The sequence below is a fragment of the Zootoca vivipara genome, chromosome 4, assembly GCF_963506605.1.
Source record: "Zootoca vivipara chromosome 4, rZooViv1.1, whole genome shotgun sequence".
Classification (NCBI taxonomy): domain Eukaryota; kingdom Metazoa; phylum Chordata; class Lepidosauria; order Squamata; family Lacertidae; genus Zootoca; species Zootoca vivipara.
Window position 1 is genome coordinate 99,437,690 of NC_083279.1, and position 25,064 is coordinate 99,462,753.

The 25,064-nt window shown below is 47.1% G+C and overlaps 1 protein-coding gene across 2 annotated transcripts in view; it reads right to left on the minus strand.

The window, feature by feature from the left end:
* The window catches only part of ATG16L2 (autophagy related 16 like 2), a 47,655-nt gene that overhangs the window by 5,176 nt on the left and 17,415 nt on the right, over nucleotides 1-25,064 (minus strand). Inside the window, exons 4-17 of one of the 2 annotated variants that reach the window (XM_035115879.2) lie at nucleotides 23,158-23,231; nucleotides 22,739-22,981; nucleotides 21,414-21,479; nucleotides 18,940-19,032; nucleotides 18,321-18,373; nucleotides 16,751-16,884; nucleotides 14,971-15,076; nucleotides 12,268-12,338; nucleotides 8,822-8,893; nucleotides 7,303-7,423; nucleotides 7,109-7,214; nucleotides 3,512-3,661; nucleotides 2,431-2,478; nucleotides 1,573-1,674 (exon numbers count right to left, since the gene is read on the minus strand). In XM_035115879.2, the coding sequence (XP_034971770.2) occupies nucleotides 1,573-1,674; nucleotides 2,431-2,478; nucleotides 3,512-3,661; nucleotides 7,109-7,214; nucleotides 7,303-7,423; nucleotides 8,822-8,893; nucleotides 12,268-12,338; nucleotides 14,971-15,076; nucleotides 16,751-16,884; nucleotides 18,321-18,373; nucleotides 18,940-19,032; nucleotides 21,414-21,479; nucleotides 22,739-22,981; nucleotides 23,158-23,231 (1,439 nt within the window). Of the gene's footprint in view, nucleotides 1-1,572; nucleotides 1,675-2,430; nucleotides 2,479-3,511; nucleotides 3,662-7,108; nucleotides 7,215-7,302; nucleotides 7,424-8,821; nucleotides 8,894-12,267; nucleotides 12,339-14,970; nucleotides 15,077-16,750; nucleotides 16,885-18,310; nucleotides 18,374-18,939; nucleotides 19,033-21,413; nucleotides 21,480-22,738; nucleotides 22,982-23,157; nucleotides 23,232-25,064 lie in introns of both variants that reach the window. The other variant, XM_035115881.2, reaches the window with a different exon arrangement.

Consider the following 25,064-nt stretch of genomic DNA (forward strand, 5'->3'; position numbering starts at 1 on the left):
GCCAGAGTGCACGGAAACGCCGTTTACCTTCCCGCCTCTTTATCTCCTTGCACTGGCGTGCTTTTGAACTGCTAGGTTGGCAGGAGCTGGGACAGAGCAGCGGGAGCTAACCCTGTTGCGGGGATTCGAACTGCCAACCTGCCGATCAGCAAGCCCAAGAGGCTCAGTGGTTTAGACCACAGCGCCACCCATGTACCTATACCTGGGGGTCTCAGGGCGGTTCACAGAATAAAATCAAGATATAAAACCACTAAATACATAATAAAAATAAAAACAACAAACCAATAGCCCCCCACCAAAAAGAAAAAAGGAAAATCACATTTCAAAAGGGTATAGGATGTCAATCAGATCAACCAAAGGCCTGGTTTAAAAGGAACATTTTTGCCTGGTGCCTAAAGGTGTATTATGAAGGCAAACTTCCCTGGGGAGAGCATTCCACCGCCTTAACACCTTGGGACCAAGTTACCTATGAGATTGCCTCCCCCCTGCATGCGGCGACTCAACCACTTCAACCGGTAGAACGGGCAGTGCTACAGGTGCTGCAAAACATCCGTTCCGACGTGTGGCTGTGGAACTCCCTGCCTCTTGATGTCAGGCAGGCGCCTTCACTGTACTGATTACAGTGCCCACTAATAACATTCTTGTTTAGACAGACCTACCTGTATGTTTAGAAAGTCAATGTGTGCTTTAATTTTTTAGATTACGGTTATTTTCATTTTTTAAACTTTTGAATTATCTCACCGTTTGTTTTTCTAACTGATTACTTTCTTGCTTTTGCTTTGAGGTTTTTATAGCCAAGTGGTCATGCTTCCCTCTAGGATGGCTAAGGGGGGGCCAGGTCGCAGCTGTACACAGTGCCAGGACAGGAAAGAGAGCTCCTAGGGGATGGTGGCCTTCGAGGCGCACCGAGCGGGCCTTGCGCATTGAAGGCAGGCTGGTTGGCATTGCACAAGTCCAATCCTGCAAGTCACATCATCCAAGCAAAGCAAGAGACCGTCAAAGCTTTTTTGGGTAACCCCAAACGGATAGCTCAGCCGGTTAGAGCATGGTACTGATAATACCAAGTTTGCAGGTTTGATCCCCGCATGGGAGACAACTCCATATTCCTGCATTGCAGGGGGTCAAACTAGACGATTCTCAGATGATCCCTGCCAACTTTGTGATTCTGTGACCTTTTAAGCTCTTTGCACTAGTTCAACCAGCCTGCCTTCAACAGCACAGTTGGAATCCCGTAAGTTAAATGCACCTAAGTGGAGGTCATACTGTACCAGGCATCTCCAAACTGCGGCCCTCCAGATGTTTTGGCCTACAACTCCCATGATCCCTAGCTAACAGGACCAGTGGTTGGGGAAGATGGGAACTGTAGTCCAAAACATCTGGAGGGCCGAAGTTTGGAGATGCCTGTACTGTACTTTCGGTAGGCGACACAGTTCTGTATTCTTGTTAAAGCCAAGTGTGTTGGGGGGATGACAGCCTGAGAGAAAAGGGGAAGGCTCTTTCTTTTTTTAAAACAAAGAAAAGAAATAAATCCGGATTTTGGTGTGCTGCAACCCCTAGAAGGTTCTTTCTCACCTGTGCACTCCAGGCAGGCTGGTCTCTAGCTTCCCCGTCTCCATGTTCCACAGGTAGAGAGCGCCGTCTGCGGAGCCAACCAGGGCATAGTTTTTATCGGGGCTGGAGAAAGAGGGAAGGAACGCCTGTCAATCAGTGGGATGAAGGAGAAGAGAGAGACCTGGTTCCAGGGCCATATTTAAGTTTGATGAGGCCCTAAGCTACTGAAGGGAATGGGGCCCTTTCTATGTCCAGCTGTCCTTTGTCAACAACAAATGGTCACTGTTTTTTTGTGTAGAATATATGCTGTATGGTCATTTATGGACCTAATAGGTATCTCAAGCCATTTGCACATGTTGCCATGCAACCAGTCCATGCAGAATGTAGGCACCCTATATGTTGTTGTTGTTGTTTAGTCATTTGTCAACAACAAATGGTCGCTGCTTTTTGTGTTGAATATGGTATATGCTAGATGGTAAGTTATGGACCTAATAGGTATGTAAAGTCATTTGCACATGTTGCCTTGCACCCAGTCCCTGCAGAATGTAGGCACCCTATATATAGAAAGGAACAAACCAGTGATAATTTAGGGGGCAGGCGAGCAGTCCGGGCCCATGACTTCCATCATAGGAGCCTACACAACACAAAACACGGTTGCTGTACGTAGGTTTTATTTTATTTGTTTTCTAACTTATATTTTGGAAATGTACATCCAGTGGTTTTTTCCCTTTAATTTTTTTGGGGCCCCCAAGGGAGTGGGGCCCTAAGCTAGAGCTTGTTTAGCTTATACGTGACTCCAGCACTTTCATCTGAAAGTTACCAGGCTGGCTGAGGAAAGCTGGATCCTTACCTGTTGACTTCAAAACGCCAAAGACTCACCTGAACACTGCTTTGGTCCCATCAGAACCGCACTTGAATCCCTCAGCCCTATGGAAACAAAAAGGGGGTCGTGAACCCTCGCCAACTCCGTGCAAACAGAAAGGGAGACATCTCATCCAGGTTCACATGTCTCAAATAACTTGCATCCTGGCCAGATTTTCCTGTGATACCCAATAACCAAAGGATCTTAAAAACCCATCCCTGTTAGGAACAGAAATGAGAAACCTGCCTGCTGAGCTCTTTCCTCAAACGAAGGAGAAGCCAGGAATTCTTTTCCGGTTTCAACTGCAATCTGAGCTAAAGAATATTTTGGGTGCTTCTAGCCTCTTGCTCGAAGGCAGCAGCCCCTGATGCCGATAGCCGAGTCCTGGATGGAAGATATCTTGCCAGCAACTTTAATTCTGAACCTAATAGGTCCATGTTCAGTTTTGAGTTGGGGTGAAATGCACGACATGTTGTTTTGGCAGAGGAATGTTCTGAACTCTGGATGCAGAGATGGGGAGGGGGTTGCAAGGAAGGTGAGTGGGTGTGTAAAGATAAAGGTACCCCTGACCGTTAGGTCTAGTCGCGGATGACTCTGGGGTTGCGTGCTCATCTCGCTTTACTGGCCGAGGGAGCCGGCGTTTGTCTGCAGACCGTTTTTCCGGGTCATATGGCCAGCATGACTAAGCCACTTCTGGCAAACCAGAGTAGCGCACGGAAACACAGTTTACCTTGCTGCCGGAGTGGTACCTATTTATCTACTTGTGCTTTGACGTGCGTTCGAACTGCTAGGTTGGCAGGAGCTGGGGCCGAGCAACAAGAGCTCACCCCGTCGCGGGGATTCGAACCACCAAACCTCTGATCGGCAAGCCCTAGGCTCCGTGGAAGCCCACTGTGGAAGGACGTGTGGATCCAGAAGTGGCCTCCACAGTTGCTTACGGACTCACTGTTAAAAAAACATGTTCATGGAAGACAGTCTTACTCGGCTACGAGGGATCGCCAAAGAGAGAAAGCCCTCTTATCTCCAAGCCTGACCTCCTGTTGATTTGGCTGGGTGCTGCCCAGGTGCTGCCACTCCCCTCGGTCCCTGGCTCCTTACCTGAAGACCTGCCGGATGTTGTGCATTCGAAGGTCAATGACTTTGAGGGCGTTGTCCCTGGAGCAGCTCAGTAGGTGCATCTGGTCGGGACTGATGCTCAAGGAGGTGACCTTGCCTTCCACAGGGATCACCTGTGTGCAGCGGGGATCTCTGGAGGAGGAAGACGGCAGGGTGCATTGTGGCGTCACCATGATGTCATTAAACATCTTGCTGAAATATGAGAGCCCCAAGTGCTCTGGACCAAAGTCTCCTGTTTAAATTGCTGTGTTGTTTTTCATAGGGTTGTTTTATTGCATATTTTAAATTACAGATACTTATATTTTAATGCTTTCATGCAATTGCTTCTATCTGTATGTATTTTAATTGCAGGTTTTTACTTCAACGTTTGCGGAACTGGTTTTTTTATAAACCGCTTAAACGCCTATTTTGGCATTAAGTGGTATCTAAATAAATTAATTAATTCAGGAATGATGCATAATAATGATTTTTTTAAAAAAACAACAACACCGGGCAGTTTATTTAACACTGAGGATTACATAGTACAAACATATTAATAGCCAGACAGTTGCAAGCAATTAGTGGACTTAATTTGCATGCCATTAACATAATTTGCATACGGGTAGGTAGCTGTGTTGGTCTGCCGTAGTCGAAACAATATAAAATAAAAATTCTTCCAGTAGCACCTTAGAGACCAGCTATGTTTGTTATTGGTATGAGCCTTCATGAGCATGCACACTTCTTCAGATAATTTGCATAGTAATTCTGAGCATCCCAAAGCTGGTGGACATGAGGAATGTGCTTTTCTTCCTCCCTCTTTCTCCCCATGACATTCCAGCGCCCTGGGTTTTGCGCTGAGACATGCCGGAGGGTTTTTGTGGCACCATTCACGGAAGAAAAACTACCGCAGATATCTCCACATCTTCAAAAGCAGAGTCCATAGCTTGGCTTTGGGAAAACAGGGGTTCTGCAGTACTCAGCTATTTGGGAGTCACTGAATCAGAGTCTCCAGGAAGGATATCCCTTTGTGGCAATGGAAGAGGCAGGGCAGGTAGCTGGGCAGATGAATGCAGCCCCCTGGCATCTCCCTGAGGCAGGGAGAGATTTTACTTTCCTGGGCTCCTTGATCACTGCAGATGGTGACAGCAGCCACAAAATTAAAAGACGCCTGCTTCTTGGGAGAAAAGCAATGACAAACCTAGACAGCATCTTAAAAAGCAGAGACATCACCTTGCCGACAAAGGTCCGTATAGTTAAAGCTATGGTTTTCCCAGTAGTGATATATGGAACTGAGAGCTGGAACATAAAGAAGGCTGATCGCCGAAGAATTGATGCTTTTGAATCATGGTGCTGGAGGAGACTCTTGAGAGTCCCATGGACTGCAAGAAGATCAAACCTATCCATTCTGAAGGAAATCAGCCCTGAGTGCTCCCTGGAAGGACAGATCGTGAAGCTGAGGCTCCAATACTTTGGCCACCTCATGAGAAGAGAAGACTCCCTGGAAAAGACCCTGATGTTGGGAAAGATGGAGGGCACAAGGAGAAGGGGACGACAGAGGACGAGATGACTGGACAGTGTTCTCGAAGCTACGAACATGAGTTTGACCAAACTGCGGGAGGCAGTGCAAGACAGGAGTGCCTGGCGTGCTATGGTCCATGGGATCACGAAGAGTCGGACACGACTAAACAACAAAAGCATCTCCCTGGCTCAGAGGCTGTCACACACAGACCTTTTCTTTTCCGTTAAGGATCTCTCTCCTCTTTGAGAATGGCACTCTGAGCACATAGGGATGCAGGCAAAACAGCAGGGCATCCCTTAACATCCCGACCTTCCTGATCCACGGAACAAGAATTCCGTAACAAAGGAGAGGCGGTTGGGGGGTCACACTCAGTACAACCCCGTCAAAGGACAGCAGCTATAAATAGAGAAGGTGAGGCATGGAAATAGCAGCAACAGCAACAGCAACCTGTTGCTTGTCTGTTAAGAGGCTGGTGAGGAAGGGAAGAGATTTTGCAGCCCTCAGAGACTTGTAGAGTTGGAAGGACCCCTGGCGATCATCTAGTCCAACCCCCTGCAATACAGGAATTCCAAGTTAGGGGTATTGCTTAGGGAGGTTTGTTGAGGGGTCAGGTTTTAATTTCAGAGGGGTTAATTTTGCTGTTACCGATAGTAATGTTTTTATATCTTATTGTGACTTAGGTGGGGATTGTTTAACTTTTGATTTTATTTATTGCTTATGACTACTTTGCTTATAGTTTTTAATTATGCCCATGTTTCCATGTTGTAAGCTGCCTCAAGCATAGGTTTAGCTTGGGCCAAAGCAAACAAAGACATAGCTGCCAAGTTTTCCCTTTTCTCGCGAGGAAGCCTATTCAGCATAAGGGAAAATCCCTTTAAAAAAGGGATAACTTGGCAGCTATGCAAAGATGGTAAAAAACAACAACCCAATAACAGCACCAAACCACCCATTGACCCAGCCAAGAACAAAGACAGCAGCAATACTAAATGAGAGGCAGGTGATGCTGCGGTCTAAACCACTGAGCTTCTTGGGCTTGCTGATCGGAAGGTCGGCAATTCGAATCCCTGCGACAGGGTGAGCTCCCGTTGCTCTGTCCCAGCTCCTGCCAACCTAGCAGTTCAAAAGCACGCCAGTGCAAGTAGATAAATAGGTACCACTGCAGCAGGAAGGTAAACGCCTTTTCCATGCACTCTGGTTTCCGTCACGGTGTCCTGCTGTGCCAGAAGCGGTTTAGTCCTGCTGGCCACATGACCCGGAAAGCTGTCTGTGGACAAACGTCGGCTCTCTTGGCCTAAAAGCGAGATTAGCACCACAACCCCATAGTTGCCTTTGACTGGACTTAACTGTCCAGGGGTCCTTTACCTTTACCTTTCAGAGCTTTGGCGCATTGAAGACTAACAAATGTTTCATAGCATAAGCTTTTGTGGATGGGAGCATCAGATGCATCATAAACAGGGAAACTTGAAAATAAATAGAGCTCTGAAGCTGGACGAGAATGAAGACCCATCTAGTCCTGTATGCAGTTCTTACCGGGCCGACCAGATGCAATGAGAAATATGGAAATGGAGAGGGGGGACTCAGAGGAGATGGGGGAAAGCCCATTCCGACAAGCTGGAAGAAAGAGCAGGAAGATGGAGCCTAGATCTTCATTGGGAAGACATTGGACAAGATGCAGAAACCAGCAGTGCCACGGGTACCAAATAACACCGGTTCTGCATTTCTAAGAAATCGGTCTTTCAGTATGACACTCTGGAACTCCCTGCCTATTGACATCACCATTCTCTTTTTGGCACTTGCTTAAAACATTTTTGGCCTACCCAGACATGTAGAATGCTTGCTTTTAGTTTACTGCTGAATTTATCATTTCAGTTGCTTTCCCCAAGCATTTATTGTTTTATTCTCTTTGTAAACCATTTTGATGTATTTAAAAACAAAACAAAAAACCGATCAGCTGGTGTTCAGGTTTTACCAAGTAAAATAATATAATGGAAAAAATATTGGTGCCACAACTGAAAAGGCCCTGGAAAACGACAAGGCCAAGCCTGGTTGCATCCTCCTCTGGCTGCTTGGTGGGCTCTCACCTGCTGTCCCAGAAACGGATGGTCTTGTCATGGTGTCCACTGATGATGAAGGTGTCGCAACACACAATATCGTTGCAATAGGAGAAGACGTCGATGGTTCTGTAGCCTGCCAGAAAAGCCATAGACAGTCGTGTCAGGGAAAGGAGCTGGATCAGGGCCCTCCATCCCCACCGGAAGAGTTGGCCATCACTTACACGCCCCTTTGGTCAAATCCCACTCCTTCATTGTCCTGTCCCGGCTGCCCGTCACAGCTTGGTGCCGGGTGGCTCTGAACCTGGCAGCCGTCACTTTGTCTGTGTGCCCCGTCAGAACCTCCTAGGCGAGAGAAGAGTTGGGGGCGTTAAGAGATTAGTTGCTTTTCAGTGCTCCTCCTATTGGACACAAAGCATGGAAGCTCTGAGAACATAAGAACCCAAGTGGAGCCTCCTGGATCAGGCTCCAGCATCCTGTTCTCACAGTGGCCAACCAGAGGCCCATTACGGAAGGACCGCCTATTTCCATATGAACCTACCCAGACCCTGAGATCATCTTCTGAGGCCCTCCTTCGTGTGCCTCCTCCTCGAGAGGTCCGGAGAGTAGCAACACGAGTACGGGGCCTTCTCTGCAGTGGCTCCCCATAAAAATGTTCCTTTTCAACCAGGCATTTGATTGACCTGATTTATATCCTATGCCCTTTAAAAATGTGGTTCTTTTTATTTTAAGGGGGGGTTGTTATTAGGTTGCTAATATTGCAGATATACAGTGGTGCCTCGCTAGACGAATTTAATTCATTCTGTGAGTCAATTCGTTTTGCGAAAAAATCGTCTAGCAAATCCCATAAGAATGCATAGAAATTTATTTTTATTTTTTGCCCATAGGAACGCATTAATTGAATTTCAATGCATTCCTATGGGAAACCGCAATTCGCTAGATGAATTTTTCACAAAACGAATTCGTCTTGCGAGGCAACATCCGATCGCAAAACCCATTCGTCTAGTGAAAAATTCGTCTAGCGGGGCATTCGTCTAGCGAGGTACCACTGTATTGTGGTTTTATATTTTGATTTGGTTCTATGAACTGCCCTGAGACCTCTGGGTAATAGGGCGGTATAAAAATTTGATAAATAAATAAATTACACAAAGGAGAATTTGTGCACAAGAGCAACTCTCCCCTCCCGTGGTTTCCAGAAACTGGGATTCAGAATCCCTGCTACCTCCAGGGGTGAAAGGCAGAGCATAGCCCTCCTGGCTAGTGGCCACCAACAGCCATGAATTTGTCTAATCCTCTTTTCAAGCCATCCATGTTGGTGGCCATCACCGCCTCCTGTAGCAGGGAGTTCCATGGTTTAACCATGCATGTACTGTCTTTTATCTCCAACATTCAGCTTCACTGGGTGCCCATGAGCTCTAACGTTAGGAGAAAGGGAGGAAAACTTTTCTCTATCTTTTTTCTCAAGGCCAGGCACAATTTTGTAAACTTCTATCATGTCACATGTTAGGGCTGGTGTTCCCCCCCCACACACACACCCTTGCTGCTTTACCCATGAAAAACCGATCTCTGCAGCTGAATTGGAGCAAATGGCAATTCAACTTTTCCATGGACTGCCATTTGCTCCGATTCCACAATAAAGAGTGGGTTCAGATTCCTTCCTCGGCCCTGAAACCTGGCTTAATAGTTTCCCATCGCACAAATGCACCCCTCCGCCCCAAGCGAAAGGAATTCGGTTGATCTCACCTTGAAACGGCAGTCGTCAATCTTCCATAGATGAGCAGCATTGTTGTACGTAGCAGCCAAGACGTGAAATCCCTTCCGGGGACAGAAAGAGAGAGTGAGTTTGGAGGGGGAATCAGACCAGCCACCTCTGCTCTGCCCTGGCTGTGGAACTTGGCTTGGCACTGGGTTTCAAGGTCTATAAGATGGGCAAGTGGGTCTGAACCGAAATAACTCACAAAAACGATTCCCCTAGTAGTTCAGGATTAAAAGCAAGAATGGACAGAATCACACAGCCTCATTATTATTATTATTAACAAGTCCGCTTCAGTCACTGCCTTTTCTTTGAAGAGATATTTAGGACAGTAAAATAGAAAAATAAGCTGCTGGCTAAACACTCTATCCGCTCTGCAGAAGCGTGTGGGGTCTCTGTATATATTCAGCTGCCCCCCACTACCATGGGAGCTGTCAGTGAGCAAGCAACCATTTTGAATTCCCCAAAATTCAGAAAGCACCTTGGAATAGGGACTTTTGGGGAAAACAAAACGGCAATCGCCACTGTTTTTTATTTTTATTTCGTTCTGCAAACCTCCCCGAGACCTCTGGGTATAGGGCGGTACATAAATTCTAATAACAACAACAACAACATCAAATTGCAATGGATTCTATTAAACTGGTTAATGAGGCCCTTCTGCATGTCTGTCCCCCTGAAGCTCTTGCCATTCCACAGAAATTGATATTTCCCCACGTTTTAGGAGTAAGAGGGAGGCCGACTTTTCTCCATCTGCTTAGTCCACCCTTCCTGCTCTCATGTCGGACCGCATTGCCAGGGGTTGGACTAGATGACCCTCAGGGTCCCCCTCCAACTCTATGATTCTACAAGCAGAACTCATTGTGGGGAGCAGAGCCCCCGTTTGGAGGAGGGCCGCCCAAAGGGCTTCCTTCTGTACTTCTCCCTGCTTCTTTTCCAACCGCCTAGCATTTTGTTTGACTTTTGGGACGGCCATCCGTCCCGCTAATGAGCTTGGAAAAGTTCGTTCTGCAATCCCTTTCGCCAGGTGGCTGCAGCTGGCCTGTGGGGAGCCCCACATCCTCCCTGCCTTTGGTTCCTATCGTAGGAGGAGGAGAAATCTCTTATTTTTTTGGGGGGGGGGGGGAATGATGATTGCAAAGGACCGCGTTGGCATGGCAACAGCCTCCGCAGGAAGCCCCATGCTGCCCCCTGGTGGACGTGGGCAGGAAACACCTCTTTCCAAAGAGCCCCCGCTGGAAACTGTCTCACATCAGGAGTTCAGCCCTTCCATAATATTTGGGCACTACCTGCTCCGAATACTAGGGGCTATGGCAGAGAGAGGGTCTTTTCCTTCTCCTGTTACCCGATCTGTCAAAATGGCAATGCTAACAGTGCGGCTCAGTCCCTATAAGTCGGAGGTACAGTTGGGAGGTAGTTCATAGAATCATAGAATCATAGGTTTGTAAAGCTGGAAGGAACCCACAGTGGTCATTTCATCTAACCCCTTGCAATGCAGAAATCTTTTGCCAAACATGGGGCTCCAATCCACGACCCTGAGGTTAAGAGCCTCATGATTTACCATAGAGACATATAATTAGACAGGCGGTGTTCAGTCTAGACAAGGTCACACTCGCCTTTAAAACAGCAAAGTTGTAGCTGGGAGGTAATGTTTGATCTAGCCCTGACTCCTGATCTGTCCTGTGCTTATGATAATCTTTTTTATTCTCTTGCGAGCGAGGTTGCTTTCAACGTGCATTTTATGTTGGACATTTTATATTGAGCAATGTTCTCCTCTGAAATGTTTCAGACAACTTTAGTTGTTGTTGTTAACTTTGCTGTGTTCAGCGTGCGATCTGCAGTTGACCTCTTTTGTACCATTTTATTTGGAAATCTTTAAGATAATATTTTTCGCTTCCAGTCAGTTGTGTTGCTTTGAATGTGTACATTCAAAGTGTACTTTCGTCACTAATGTTTTATTATGGACTGTTTTACTTGATGTAGGTTGTAAACTGGTTTGAGATCCCCCCCTTTAAAAATATAAAGCGGTAGAGATATGAAATGATGAGGAAGAAGAAGAGGAAGAACGTAAGAAGTGCCTGCTGGATCAGGCCTAGGCCCCACCTAGTCAATCATCCTGTCACTCCTCTAACACGCAGGTGCTAACATCCTAGAACTGTAGAGTCACAAGGGACCCCAGGGGTCATCTAGCTCAACCCTCTGGAGTGCAGGAACAACAGCTAAGACTTTAATGTGTGAAACTCACAGATCAGTCTTCCCCAACCTGGTGCCCCCCCCAATGGATTGGACTACTGCGCTCGCTGGGGCTGATGGGATCTGTAGCCTAAAGCCTCTTGGGGGAACCCAGGCTGGTGAGGAGTAATAATAATAATAATAATAATAATACTAATAATAATTTATTCTTTATATGATTCTATGATTCTAGTTAGAGTATATGTGAAGCTAGTATCCTTTGCTCCACTGTGATGGGAAAGACTTTCCTCGGTCTGAGAAGCCGGTGAATTGCTGCCAGTCCGAGTTGACAAAGGGACCCAGGTGGCGCTGTGGTTAAACCACTGAGCCTAGGGCTTGCTGATCAGAAGGTCAGCAGTTCGAATCCCTGCAACGGGGTGAGCTCCCGTTGCTCGGTCCCAGCTCCTGCCAACCTAGCAGTTCGAAAGCACGTCAAAATGCAAATAGATAAATAGGAACCGCTATAGCGGGAAGGTAAACGGCGTTTCCATGTGCTGCTCTGGTTCTCCAGAAGCGGCTTTGTCATGCTGGCCACATGACCTGGAAGCTATACGCTGGCTCCCTCGGCCAATAATGCGAGATGAGCGCGCAACCCCAGAGTCGGTCACGACTGGACCTAATGGTCAGGGGTCTCTTTACCTTTACCGAGTTGACAATATTGGGCTAGATCAGCAATGTCCAACCGGTCGAGCGCGATCGACAGATCGATCGGCAGGGTTCTCCAGGTCGATCTCAGGAGTAAAAAAAAGAGGTCGCCCTGTTGCTCCTGAGCGATCGTGACGTGCCCTGCCCCCATCACTATGTTTTGGCGGTGCTGTGAAAGGTTTTATTCCCTTCATCTGGGGCAGAGTGGAGGAAGAAGGGGTGGCTTCAGGCTGTTGGGTGGGCTATTAAAGGCAACCCTTCCCAAAAAAACCTCAGCATCTCTAGACTCCCCCCTAAAAGAAGCTCTCCAACTGTGGGCTCCCCCCCAAAAAAAGCTGAACAGCTATGGGCAATGACTGCCAGTTTGATTATACTGGGAGTAGATCGCAGACTCTATAGAGTTGGATGTGCCTGGGCTAGTTAAACCGCTTGGCCTGGTTCAGTATAATAAGGCAAGGAGGAAAAGCCCTTTGCAGAGCGAGTGCAACTTCCAGGCAAGGCCAAACCACAGTGTCTCCTCCGAGCAACCAGCAGTGTTTGCCCTGCTGCGATTGACACTCACCGATGGGTCAAACTCGACGCTGGTGATGGCTCCGTTGGCGCCTTCTAGTGTCTTCATTTTCTCCATTCGCCCTGCAGGCAGGCAAAACAGAACAGGGAAGGTGACCCAGAGCAGCAACGATTAGACCCCACACTTCCCCAAATATTTAAGAAAGCACCAGGGAACTCTGCAAGAAGCAGACAATATACTTTCCAAAGAGAGAGAGGTTCTCCCGCCTGGGATCTGAGATCTTTTCTCCTTGTTCCACGACTCTGCCTTGCGAAAATCTTATGTCACCTGCAGGACTGAAGGTCAGCTAAGCAAAATCCCTCGCACACCTGATAAGATCCAATTCAACGGATAAGATCGGCTTCTACTTCCATGCATTGGCAAGACTGTTTGTTTGTTTTGTTTTGTTTCTTAAAGGAAGGAACGGGCCTCAAGAAAAGATTGATGCAGAAGCAAAACCTAGAGTCAAGGCCAGAAATCTCTTATAAAAGCAGAGGCAGCAACTCACTTGCGTGATCTCAAGAGGTTTGAGTAGCCCTAGTTGCCATCCCTAGCAGGAAGCTGGCAGAGATCTCTAATACTTTTACACATGAAAAAAATTAGTGTGCAACAAGTAAAACGGTGGGACGCAGGTGGCGCTGTGTGTTAAACCACAAAGCCTAGGGCTTGCTGATCAGAAGGTTGGCGGTTCGAATCCCTGCAACGGGGTGAGCTCCCGTTGCTCGGTCCCAGCTCCTGCCAACCTAGCAGTTCGAAAGCACATCAAAGTGCAAGTAGATAAATAGGTACCCCTGCGGCAGGAAGCTAAATGGAGTTTCCATGCGCTGCTCTGGTTTGCAAGAAGCGGTTTAGTCATGCTGGCCACATGACCTGGAAGCTGTACGCCAGCTCCCTCGGCCAATAACGCGAGATGAGCGCCGCAACCCCAGAGTCGGTCACGACTGGACCTAATGGTCAGGGGTCCCTTTACCTTTACCTTTACCTTTAAGTAAAATGGTAAAGGTAAAGGGCCCCTGGACGGTTAAGTCCAAGGTGACTATGGGGTTGTGGCGCTCATCTCATGTTATTGGCCGAGGGAGCCGGTGTTTGTCCGCAGGCGGCTTTCCAGGTCATGTGGCCGGCATGACTAAACCGCTTCTGGCTCAACGGGACACCGTCACGAGAGTCAGAGTGCACAGAAACACCATTTACCTTCCCACCACAACGATACCTATTTATCTACTTGCACTGACATGCTTTCAAACTGCTAGGTTGGCAGAAGCTGGGACAGAGCAACAGGAGCTCACCCCATCCGATCGGCAAGCCCAAGAGGCTCAGTGGTTTAGACCACAGTGCCACCTGTGTCCCTGTCAAGGTAAAGGTAAAAGGTAAAGGACCCCTGGACGGTGAAGTCCAGTCAAAGGCGACTATGGGGTTGCGGAGCTCATCTCGCTTTCAGGCCGAGGGAGCCGGCGTTTGTCCACAGACAGCTTTCCAGGTCATGTGGCCAGCAGGACAAAACTGCTTCAGGCAACGGTGGATGAATGGCAGAAGAAGCTGATAGAATATATGGAACTGTCTGAATTGACGGGGAGACTTCGGGATCGGAGTGAAGAAGCAGCGGAAGAAGATTGGAACAAATTTAAAATTTATTTGAAAAATAAGCGTATTATAGATTGAACCAATGGAAGTGAGGGAGATACAAAGAGGTTGTACATAATACAAGGGTGTGAAATATGTATTGAAAGAAGTTAAGGATAAATTAATTAGGAAGTAAGATATAGATTGAGTTTATAAGGACAAGATATAAAAGATATAGTAATAAGATAATATTGAAGTAATAATTAGAGCTTATATAAGATTTAGAACTTACTAAGTATGAAATAGGGACCCAGGTGGCGCTGTGGTTAAACCACTGAGCCTAGGGCTTGCTGATCAGAAGGTCGGTGGTTCGAATCCCTGAGACGGGGTGAGCTCCCGTTGCTTGGTCCCAGCTCCTGCCAACCTAGCAGTTCGAAAGGACGTCAAAGTGCAAGTAGATAAATAGGAACCGCTACAGCGGGAAGGTAAACGGCGTTTCCATGTGCTGCTCTGGTTTGCCAGAAGTGGCTTAGTCATGCTGGCCACATGACCTGGAAGCTGTACGCCGGCTCCCTCGGCCAATAATGCGAGATGAGCGCGCAACCCCAGAGTCGGTCACGACTGGACCTAATGGTCAGGGGTCCCTTTACTTTACTTTAAGTATGAAATGTAAAGAACCGCAGTAGGAGGTGGAAAGAGGAAGTCAATAGATTAGAAATAAGGGTTACAAGTTAGAATTTTTGTTTTTGCATTTTCTTTTTTGTATTTTTTGTATTTTGTATTTTTATGTTTTGTATTTTCTTTTTGTGTTTTGTATTTTTGTATGTTTCTGTTGTTTGAAAAATCTTTAATAAATACATTTTTTTTTAAAAAAAACTGCTTCAGGCGCAACGGGACACTGTGACAGAAACCAGAGCAGCGCACGGATACGCCGTTTACCTTCCCGCCACAGCAGTGCCTATTTATCCACTTGCACTGACGTTCTTTTGAACTGCAAGTTTGGCAGGAGCTGGGGCACAGAGCTAGGAGCTCACCCCATCGTGTGTATTCGAACCGACTTTCTGATAGGCAAGCCCAGGAGGCTCGGGGCTTGAGACCCCAGCGCCACCCGCTGTGTGCAATCGTCAACTGATGCCCCTCTGCCCATCCACTCACCTCCTGCCACATTCCAGAGCTTGATCAGCTTGTCAGCCCCACCAGTGGCCAGCATGGATGAATTGGGACTGAACCTGGCAGCATTGATTTCGGAGGCGTGGCCTTCCTGGAGAAAGGACAAAGGACAAATCAAGGAGACTAGGCATGGAAGTCCACAACAAGTTCTTCTTCTGGAGTAGATACGGGAATTCTGCTGTGGCAACAATTGCAGCCCAAACCTATCATCCAGCCGCGTTCCCTTTCTGTCAGGGCTGGGGGCCAGACACACAGGCCCGTCCTAGCCATAGAGGCTAGTGGCGCGGAGAACCACGGCGCCGGGCGCTGGAAGGGTGCCAAGTGAGCGCAGGGTTCCGGCTATCTGGCCAGGACTGCGCTCCTACTCCGAGGACTCCGCGCTGCGCCTCCTTCTCGTTTCCCCAGCGCTGGGTTCTGCTCAGTCAAGCTTCGCCACCAGCGCACGCACAGCGCCCAAGCAGCTCTTGCTGGTCCCACGGTGCATGCGCTGGTGGCGAAGCTTGACTGAGCAGAACCCAGCACTGGGGAAACGAGAAGGAAATGCAGCGCGGAGTCCTCGGAGGTGGCCTCCCGCTGCTGCCGTGGTCCGCTTGGCACTCCCGGGCCCTTGGAGGGGCGCTGGAGGGGGGCGCTGGAGGGACCTAGCGCCAGGGCGCTGGGTGGGCTTAAGACGGCCCTGCTGACACACAAATTATTAAGAAGAATTATTAAGAAGAGCCCTGCAGCTGGATCCAGCCAATGGCCCATCTAGTCCATCATCCTGTTCTCGCAGTGGCCACCCAGATGCCCCCATAGGAAGCCCACAAGCAGGATTTGAACACAAGAGCCCTCTCCCCACCCGCGATTCCCAGCAACTGGCATTCAGACAGCACTGTCTCCGACACTGGTAGAAGCAGTGTGGTGTAGTGGTTAGAGTGTTGGACTAGAAGCTGGGAGACCAGGGTTCAAATCCCTGCTCAGCCATGAAGCTCACTGTCTGACACTCTCAATCTAACCTACCTCACAGGGTTGTTGTGAGGACAGAATGGGCAAGGTGAACTTTGCACACCACCTTGAGCTCCTTGGAGGAAAAGGTGGGATATAGATGCAATAATAAAAAATAGCAATAGTTATTTTCCCCAGCAGCTCCCTTTGGTGAATGGCTAGAAGATATATACAAGTTTGCAACACACGAGTGTATGAATGTAGACTTGCCATAGACAAATTTAATGATATTTGGGATTAATTTCTATATCAGGTTAAATGTAGGTTAACTACAGTAACAATCTTGTAATGTTTATAAGTTCTGCTTTTGTTTTGTATTGTACAGGTGCAACTCGAAAAATTTGAGCATCGTCGAAAAGTTCATTTATTTCAGTAATGCAACTTAAAAGGTGAAACCAATATATGAGATAGACTCATGACATGCAAAGCGAGATATGTTAAGCCTTTATTTGTTGTAATTGTGATGATTATGGCGTACAGCTGAAGAAAACCCCAAATTCACAACCTCAGAAAATTAGAATATTAAATGAAATCTAATTTTTCGAGTTTCACCTCTATATGGGTGTCCTTCCTTCCTTCCTTCCTTCCTTCCTTCCTTCCTTCCTTCCTTCCTTCCTTCCTTCCTTCCTTCCTTCTCCCCCCCCCCTTTCCAAGTCTTATTTTACGTTGTGCACTTACAATGATATACACATTACTTGTTTTTAAACATCCAGCAGGTTCTTCTTATGCAGCACCCAGGTGACAAGAGGTGGCCCCTCGTGCTTGGGGATTTCAGATTTACCTGTTCGTCGCTCACTCTTGACGGAAGGCAGGCAGCCACACAGGAGGGAGTGTAATAGTACCGTTCCTCCGACGGGTTGCTGAATGAGCTTCCACGTCTCATCCTGAAACTAACAGGTGAATGTTTTGCACCGTCTTGGATAGAGACATTATCACCATTATCTTGCTCTCCCCCTCCCTCCAACTTCCTAATAATAATAATAATAATAATTTGTTGTTGTTGTTTGTTGTTAATACCCTGCCCATCTGGCTGGGTTCCCCCAGCCACTCTGGGTGGCTTCCAACAAAAGATTAAAATACAACAATTCATCAAATATTAAAAACTTCCCTAAACAGGGAACTAAACCATAGCAATTTTGAACTTACTTTGATGTCAAATTAAGGACTATAGGTTTTTCTGTCTTCAGTCAAAAGCCACAGAGCTAAGCTACTTAGAAGGATGTCCATATCAAGTAAACTGGTTTGCCTGCAAACAAGCACTGGAGAGCTCATCCAGGCCGCAGTTTCCGGTTCCACTTTGGATACAACCATGGTTTGCAGGAACCCTATTTGCTCCAAGTCAGACTTTGTATATTTCAAAGTTTGTGAAAATGCACAAAGCTAAGGACAAGTCTTTCTCAGGAGTGGGGAGTAAAATGCCAGTTTTGACTTTCAGTTATGTAAACTTTTAAGTCCATAGTTTTGCAACTGGGAAGGAGGGAGGGAAGGTGGGCATGGCTACAGAAACTCTTGGCTACAATGAATTTGTTAGCCCTCCATGTAATGAGTGCTGGATTTACATATAAGCTAAAAAAGCTCTAGCTTAGGGCCCCACTCTAAAAAAATTAAAGGGGGGGAAACTGGATGTACATTTCCAAAATATAAGTTACATACAGCAAAAGTGTTTTGTGTTGTGTAGGCTCCTATGATGTAAGTCATGGGCCCCGCCTGCTCGCCTACTCCCTAAAATACCACTGATTTGCTCCTTTCTATATATATTGGACAGTGTTCTCGAAGCTACGAACATTAGCTTGACCAAACTGTTGGAGGCAGTGGAAGACAGGAGTGCCTGGCGTGCTATGGTCCATGGGGTCACGAAGAGTCGGACACGACTAAACGACTAAACAACAACATATATAGGGTGCCTACATTCTGCATGGACTGGTTGCATGGCAACATGTGCAAATGGGTTTAGATACCTATTAGGTCCATAAATGACCATCTAGCATATATTCAACACAAAAAACAGCGACCATTTGTTGTTGACAAAGGACAGCTGGACATAGAAAGGGCCCCATTACCTTCAGTAGCTTAGGGCCTCATCAAACCTGTCCATGTTAGCGGTCACATGATTTAATCCAAAGAAAGAGAGGAGCCATGCAGATAATTCTCCATCCCCATAGAGAAGAGATCTGTGCAACACTAAAGTTTGCTACCTTACCCACAGCTGATCCAGATAAAAGGCTAACATCATCAAAATGATTCAGGATCTTATCTTGATTCTTTGGGGGTGGGGGCAATTCAAGCACATACTATGGACCCCAGTAACCCTGAATGCATAGATATGGAGCAACTAACTTACTCAAACAAACCTTTGAAAACACCCACGTATCTGGTGAGGGTCATGGAAGTTGCAGAAGCAGATCTAAAACAAGAAGTCAAGTGGAAAAAGGTGATGAACGTAGGAATTGTTATTATTTTTATTACTACTACTACTACTATTATTACTACTACCACCACCAGTATAGGGACCCAGGTGGCGCTGTGGGTTAAACCACAGAGCCTAGGGCTTGCTGATCAGAAGGTCGGCGGTTCGAATCTCTGCAACAGGGTGAGCTCCCATTGCTTGGTCCCAGCTCCTGCCCACCTAGCAGTTCGAAGTGCAAGTAGATAAATAGGTACCACTCCGGTGGGAAGGTAAACGGCGTTTCCGTGTGCTGCTCTGGTTCGCCAGAAGCAGCTGTCATGTTGGCCACATGACCCGGAAGCTGTCTGCGGACAAACGCTGGCTCCCTCGGCCTATAGAGCGAGATGAGCGCCGCAACCCCAGAGTCGGACACAACTGGACCTGATGGTCAGGGGCCCCTTTACCTTTACCACCACCACTGCTTTTTTTCTATTAAAAATGACCCCTAACGGTCAGGGGTCCCTTTACCTTTAATGCCAATAATAACAGCAATACTACCATGAGCACTACAGTTCATGCCTCACCGAAAGGGCCTTTTCCACATCTTTTCGCCAGACTCCTCCTGGGCATCTCTGTGGGGCATCTTTTGCTCATCAGCCTTCCCATCTTCTGGCTCCCTGACGAACAGAAAACGTGCAGAAAATTAGGGAGCGCAAGAGCCAGATCCTCTACAATATTTTAATGTATTTATTGCATTTATAGATCACCTTCTTTCTCCAAGGGCCTCAAGGAGGAGCACACGATTCTCCCTATTTAATTCCCCCAACAGCAACAGCAACCCTGTAAGGTAGGTTAGGCTGAGAAGCAGTGACTGGCCCAAGGCCACGCAGTGGCAGAGTGGGGATTTGAACACAGTGGTTCTCAATATATATAAAAAAAAGGTTTAAAAATTGTGTCAGTGTAATCAGCCGGTGGATAACCAAGTTCCAAATGTGGAAATATAATATTTCCATTGCATTTATAAATATAAATATATATACAGCGGAACCTCGGGTTGCGGACATAATCCGTGATGGAGTCACGTCCGCAACGCGCAGCATTCGTAACCTGCAGCGCCACGTCTGCGCATACACATGACGCGATTTAGTGCTTCTGCACATGCGTGAGCGGCAAAACCCGGAAGTAACCCTTTCCGGTACTTCTGGGTTTTCCACAGTCCACAACCTGAAAACACGTATATATGTATATATACATATATGTATACAGTGGTACCTCGCAAGAAGAATGCCCTGCAAGACGAATTTTTCGCAAGACGAATGCGTCTTGCAATCTGATGGTGACTCGCAAGACGAATTCATTTTGTGAAAAATTCGTCTTGCGAATCGTGGTTTCCCATAGGAATGCATTGAAATTTAATTAATGCGTTCCTATGGGCAAAAAAAAAGAAATTTCAATGCATTCCTATGGGAAACCGCGATTCGCAAGATGAATTTTTCGCAAAACGAATTGACTCACGGAACGAATTAAATTCGTCTTGTGAGGCACCACTGTATGTATATATGGTATATATATATATGATAGCTTGCAAATAAATTTCTATGTGTTGGAATAATAATTTCACTTATAGGTAAAGGTACCCTTGACCGTTTGGTCCAGTTGCGGACTCTGGGGTTGCGGCACTCATCTCGCTTTACTGGCCGAGGGAGCCGGCGTTTGTCCGCAGGCAGTTTTTTCTGGGTGATGTGGCCAGCGTGACGAAGCCACTTCTGGCGAAACCAGAGCAGCGCACGGAAACGCCATTTACCTACCCTATTTATCTACTTGCACTTTGACGTGCTTTCGAACTGCTAGGTGGGCATTAGCTGGGACCGAGCAACGGGAGCTCACCCCGTCGTGGGGATTCGAACCGCCGACCTTCCGATCGGCATGCCCTAGGCTCTGTGATTTAGACCACAGCGCCAACCGCGTCCCTGATTTCATTCATATACTTCTATAATAGACAATTTTTATGTACTTTTGGTTTCCTTTTCTCCCTTTCCTTTGCTTAGAGAAGTATTTCAAATAAAATATAAATATATATTTTTAAGTTCCAGATCTGCACACGTAATCTGGGAGGAGCAGATCAAGCCAGAGCAAATTCCCCAAGGCTTCCTAATGACAGGAAAAGGTCTCTTCATCCCAGAGGCCACCTAGAGGGACATTGACAAACCGGCTGTCTGAGACAGAGAACTGCCATTTAGCAGCCTCGGAGCATTTTAGGTCCTGGCGGAAAGGTGTTGCGCACAGCATGAAGCCAATATTGAGCATTTCAGCAGGAGTCTTGCTCTCTCCCTTCCCCCTGGGTATTTAATTAGCCAGCAGCCCTGGGGACAAAACGATCAAGGTACCAATTAACTCAGGCTCTTTGCAGATCCCTCTGCATCAGCAGCAGGAGAATCTGGTTTATATACAAACCTTTCGGTGGCCAGCCCAACAATTTGTTTCAGCTCAACCAAGAGGGGGGGGGGCAGAGAAGATGAGGCTAGATAGATAGATAGATGGTACAGAGAGAGATATAGCCATATATCCCACCTTTCAACCGGGCAGAGGGCCTTCTCGGTGGTGGTGCCCGCCCTGTGGAACACCCTCCCATCAGATGTCAAGGAAATAAACAACTATCTGACTTTTTAAAAGTCATCTGAAGGCAGCCCTGTTTAGGGAAGTTTTTAATGTTTGACGTTTTGTCGCTTTAATAATAATAATAATAATAATAATAATAATAATAATAATAATAATAATATTCTGTTGGGAGTCGCCCAAAGTGGTTGGGGAAGCCCAGCCAGATGGGCAGGGTCTAAATAATAAAATTTACTACTACTCCTCATCATCATCATCATTATCATTATTATTCTGTTGGGAGTTGCTCAGAGTGGCTGAGGAAACCCAGCCAGATGGGCAGGGTCTAAATAATAAAACAAATTCATTATTATTATTATTATTATTATTATTATTATTATTATTATTATTATCCTTATCCTTATTATCCAGAGATCTTTGAGGACCCACAAGCATGACTTACACCTTAATGCCAACTGGGGTCCTCGCTGCCTTCTTCAGCTCCTTGACCAGCCGGTCTTGCTTTGCCCTGCAAGGAGAGGAAGAACATCAGGGGGTGTGCAAGACATTCTCCTTCCATCTGTCCTGCTTGCTAGATTTTCCAGGTCCTTTTGGGAGACAGGGCTGTGCTTCTGTCAAGGATGGGGTGAGGTCAGGGGTTCAATGCTCACTGACACCGACGTCCCTGAGCTATGTTACCTGTGCAAAGAAGTGCTATTTCCTATTTTTAAATTTATCACCCAGCAATTTTACTGGGCGGTAGAAGTATGAGAAAGGAAGGAGGGGGGAAATGTTTCCATGGACCATTAGGAATACGGCAAGCTAGGAGGGCCGAGTTTGCCTATGCCTGATGTAAGCCATGGGCCCCACCTGCTAGCCTGCTCCCTAAAATATCCCTGGTTTGCTCCCAGAAGTGACTGTTCCAGTTTGCGAACTATTTTTGGAAGCCGAATGTCCGCCAGGGCTTCCGAATGACTGCATAAGCTTCCTGCAGCCAATCGGAAGCCGCGCTTCAGTTTCCAAACATTTTGGAAGTCTGGAACGGATTCTGTTCGACTTCCAAGGTACGACTGGATCCTAAAGGCACCGCCATCTTCATTCCAAGGAAACCAAACTTGGGGCAAGTACCTGGGTTAAACCAGAGACTGGGGTAACCGCATTTCAAACCCCAAATGAAAATCAGGATATGTGTCCTTTGGTGCTGAGAGAGTCAGCATCTGACACCCTCCCCAATCTTATCCTGTTTGTGACACAAAGGCTATTCCTGCAAACAGCCAGCAGGGGGCGCTTTTACTTTCTCAAAATTGAATGTATTGCCCTCGCTGTACTCGAGGGATGATTCCAACAGATTCCACACGAAAAACGCTCATGTCCCTGTGGAGATGGCGGTACTGAATCGGTGGCGCATGCCCTTCTGGCTTACACTCTTTATAAAGACTTGAGGAATGAGATTGTCACCCCTCTTTTATTGTCCATTCCGGGTTGCCCAGCCACTGCCATGGTGTCCTTTCTCTTGGCAGATCAAGAGGAGCAGGTGACAGCAAAGGTGGCAAGGTTTTTAGCTGGGGCAATCAGAATAAGATCCACTCTTCGACTACTGATTCAAAACCCTAAAACGTATTTTATATAACTGAATTTTTTCTTTCTATTCTTTGAATATTATATTGTTGTTTTATTGCTGATGCAAATATTTATTCATTCATTCAGCCAGCAGGGGGCACTTCAGCCCACACTCCCCCCATTCCAGATCTGAACTGCTGATGCCCCACACTGTCGCCCACCTCTCACCTCTTGAGGGCCTTGTTCCTGTGCTCCGCAGCCTCTGTTTTCTTCTGCATGAAGCACCTCAGCAGCTCCAGGCCTCTCTCGACCGCCCGGCGGAACTCCCCGTCCTGCTGCCGGCAACGCTGGTGCAGAGAGCCATAGTCGTCCTTCATGGCCGCGATCCTGCGGCTCAGCTCCTCCACCTGCTCCCGCAGCACGCGATGCTCAGCCTCCAGCTCAGAGACGTGCCCACTCAGGCTGGCCAGCCTGCAGCAGACCAAAGCAAAGGGTGAAGGCAGGGCATGGGAATTGCATACCTGACTCCCAAAGGATTATTATGTCCATCCTAGACCTGAAAGGCAGGAACTTCTCCCACCCCCAAAAAAAGAGAGAATCGAAAAGAGGAGTTGCGCTATAGAAGCAGCTGGACGGAGGAACCTTACCTGCCCCTCTGCTCCTCCAGTTCAGCGTCTTTTGCCTTGAGCTGCAAGTTCCATTCATAGATGCTGTAGGCAAGCTGAAAAAGAAGAGAGATAGAGGGGTTCCCTGGTCAGTTGGTTTGCCAGCTTATCCTTCAATGAAAGAGTGGATCATGCCTTGGAGGGGAGACGTCCTGGAAAAGGCGAAGGCATCAGGGCAAACAAACAGCTGGAAGGGGCGATGGCAGGGCTTGATTTAGGTATGATGAGGCCCTAAGCCAGGCACCCCCCAAACTCGCCCCCTCCAGATGTTTTGGGACTACAACTCCCATCATCCCTGACCACTGGTCCTGTTAGCCAGGGATGATGGGAGTTGTAGTCCCAAAACACCTGGAGGGCCAAGTTTGGGGGTGCCTGCCCTCAGCTACTGAAGGTAATGGGGCCCTTTATATGTCCAGCTGTCCTTTGTCAACAACAAATTCTCGCTGGTTTTTTGTGTTGAATATATGCCATATGGTCATTGATGGCCCTAATAGGTCTCTAAAGCCATTTGCACATGCAGAATGTAGGCACCCTATATATAGAAAGGAGCAAACCAGGGATATTTTAGGGAGCAGGCTAGCAGGTGGGGCCCATGACTTACATCACAGGAGCCTACACAACACAAAACCCGGTGGCTGTATGTAGGTTTTATTTTATTTGTTTTCTATCTTATATTTTGGAAATGTACATCCAGGTTTTTAACCCTTTAATTTGGGGGGGGGGCTCACAAGAGAGTGGGGCCCTTTTAACTTATATGTAAATCCGGCACTGGGTGATGGACCTTATTTTTGGTCCGTCAACATTTAAACATCTGTTTATTCATATGCCCGCTCTGTCCTGAGGCTGCTGTTACTGTTGTTTCTTTAAGTTCGTGCAAAAATTCTCTGTCCTAAAACACGTTAAGATTTTGCACATCTTCTGACACGTTTTGAGCTGGGAAGTGTATCGCAGGATTCGAAGATCTGCATGATCCAAAGAGTAATTGCCTTATCAAGGATGTGCTCTGGACCAAGGTGGATAAAAATCAATGTTTGTTTTTTTAATTTTAAACAAGAATTTGGATTTTTTTTTTAATTGGATTTTTAGAATAAAATGCTTTTGGAGGAAAAATCTTTCTAAAGATAGTTTTCTATTTAAGTTGCATTATAGTCCAAAGGCTACTCATCAGGAAATAAGGGTTTCTTTTAAGTTTTTCATGTGTGCTAAAACTCAGTCTAAGGGTTTTTTTTAATTAAATAAAATCATTTACTGTGTTTCCCCTTTTTAAAGCCGTAGTCATAAAGTAAGCCATGGCAGGATTTTTAAAATATAAGACATACCCCAAAAATAAGACATAGGTCTACCTGCAGGGTCGGCGCCCAGCAGCGAAGGTGGGAACGGGGCCGAGGACGCCTCTGGCCAAGAGTTTAGGGGGGGTGTCGAGAAGTTCCATTTGGTGGGGGGGGGAGTTGGAGGGAGGGAGGCACTGCTGACTGGGCTTGTTGCCTCTGTTTTCTTTTCACGTTGTTTGTTCCTGTAAAATGGCAACCCCTGGGCCAAAGCAATTGATCCTCGCCTATGTTGTTTTCCAGGGTGGTGGGAGGGGGGAAAGAAAGATGGAAAAGATGTCGGTGGGGAGAGAAAACGCGTGAGTCCTCTCCCTTTCTTTCCTGCTTAGCCAGCTTGTGGGCAGGCCGAAGCAATCGAGCCGACGTCTAATGACAGAACAGCTTCTGTCATTAGAGACGTTGGCTCGATTGCTTCGATTGCTTCGGCCGACACGTCCCCCTTAAACTTTTGGTCAGAGGCGTCCTCCTTGCTGTGCGCCCTGAGACAGCGGGACCCAGCAGCAGCAATGCTGGCCGCAGTAAGGAGGGGTACTGGTACTTACAGTAATAATAATTTTTTTT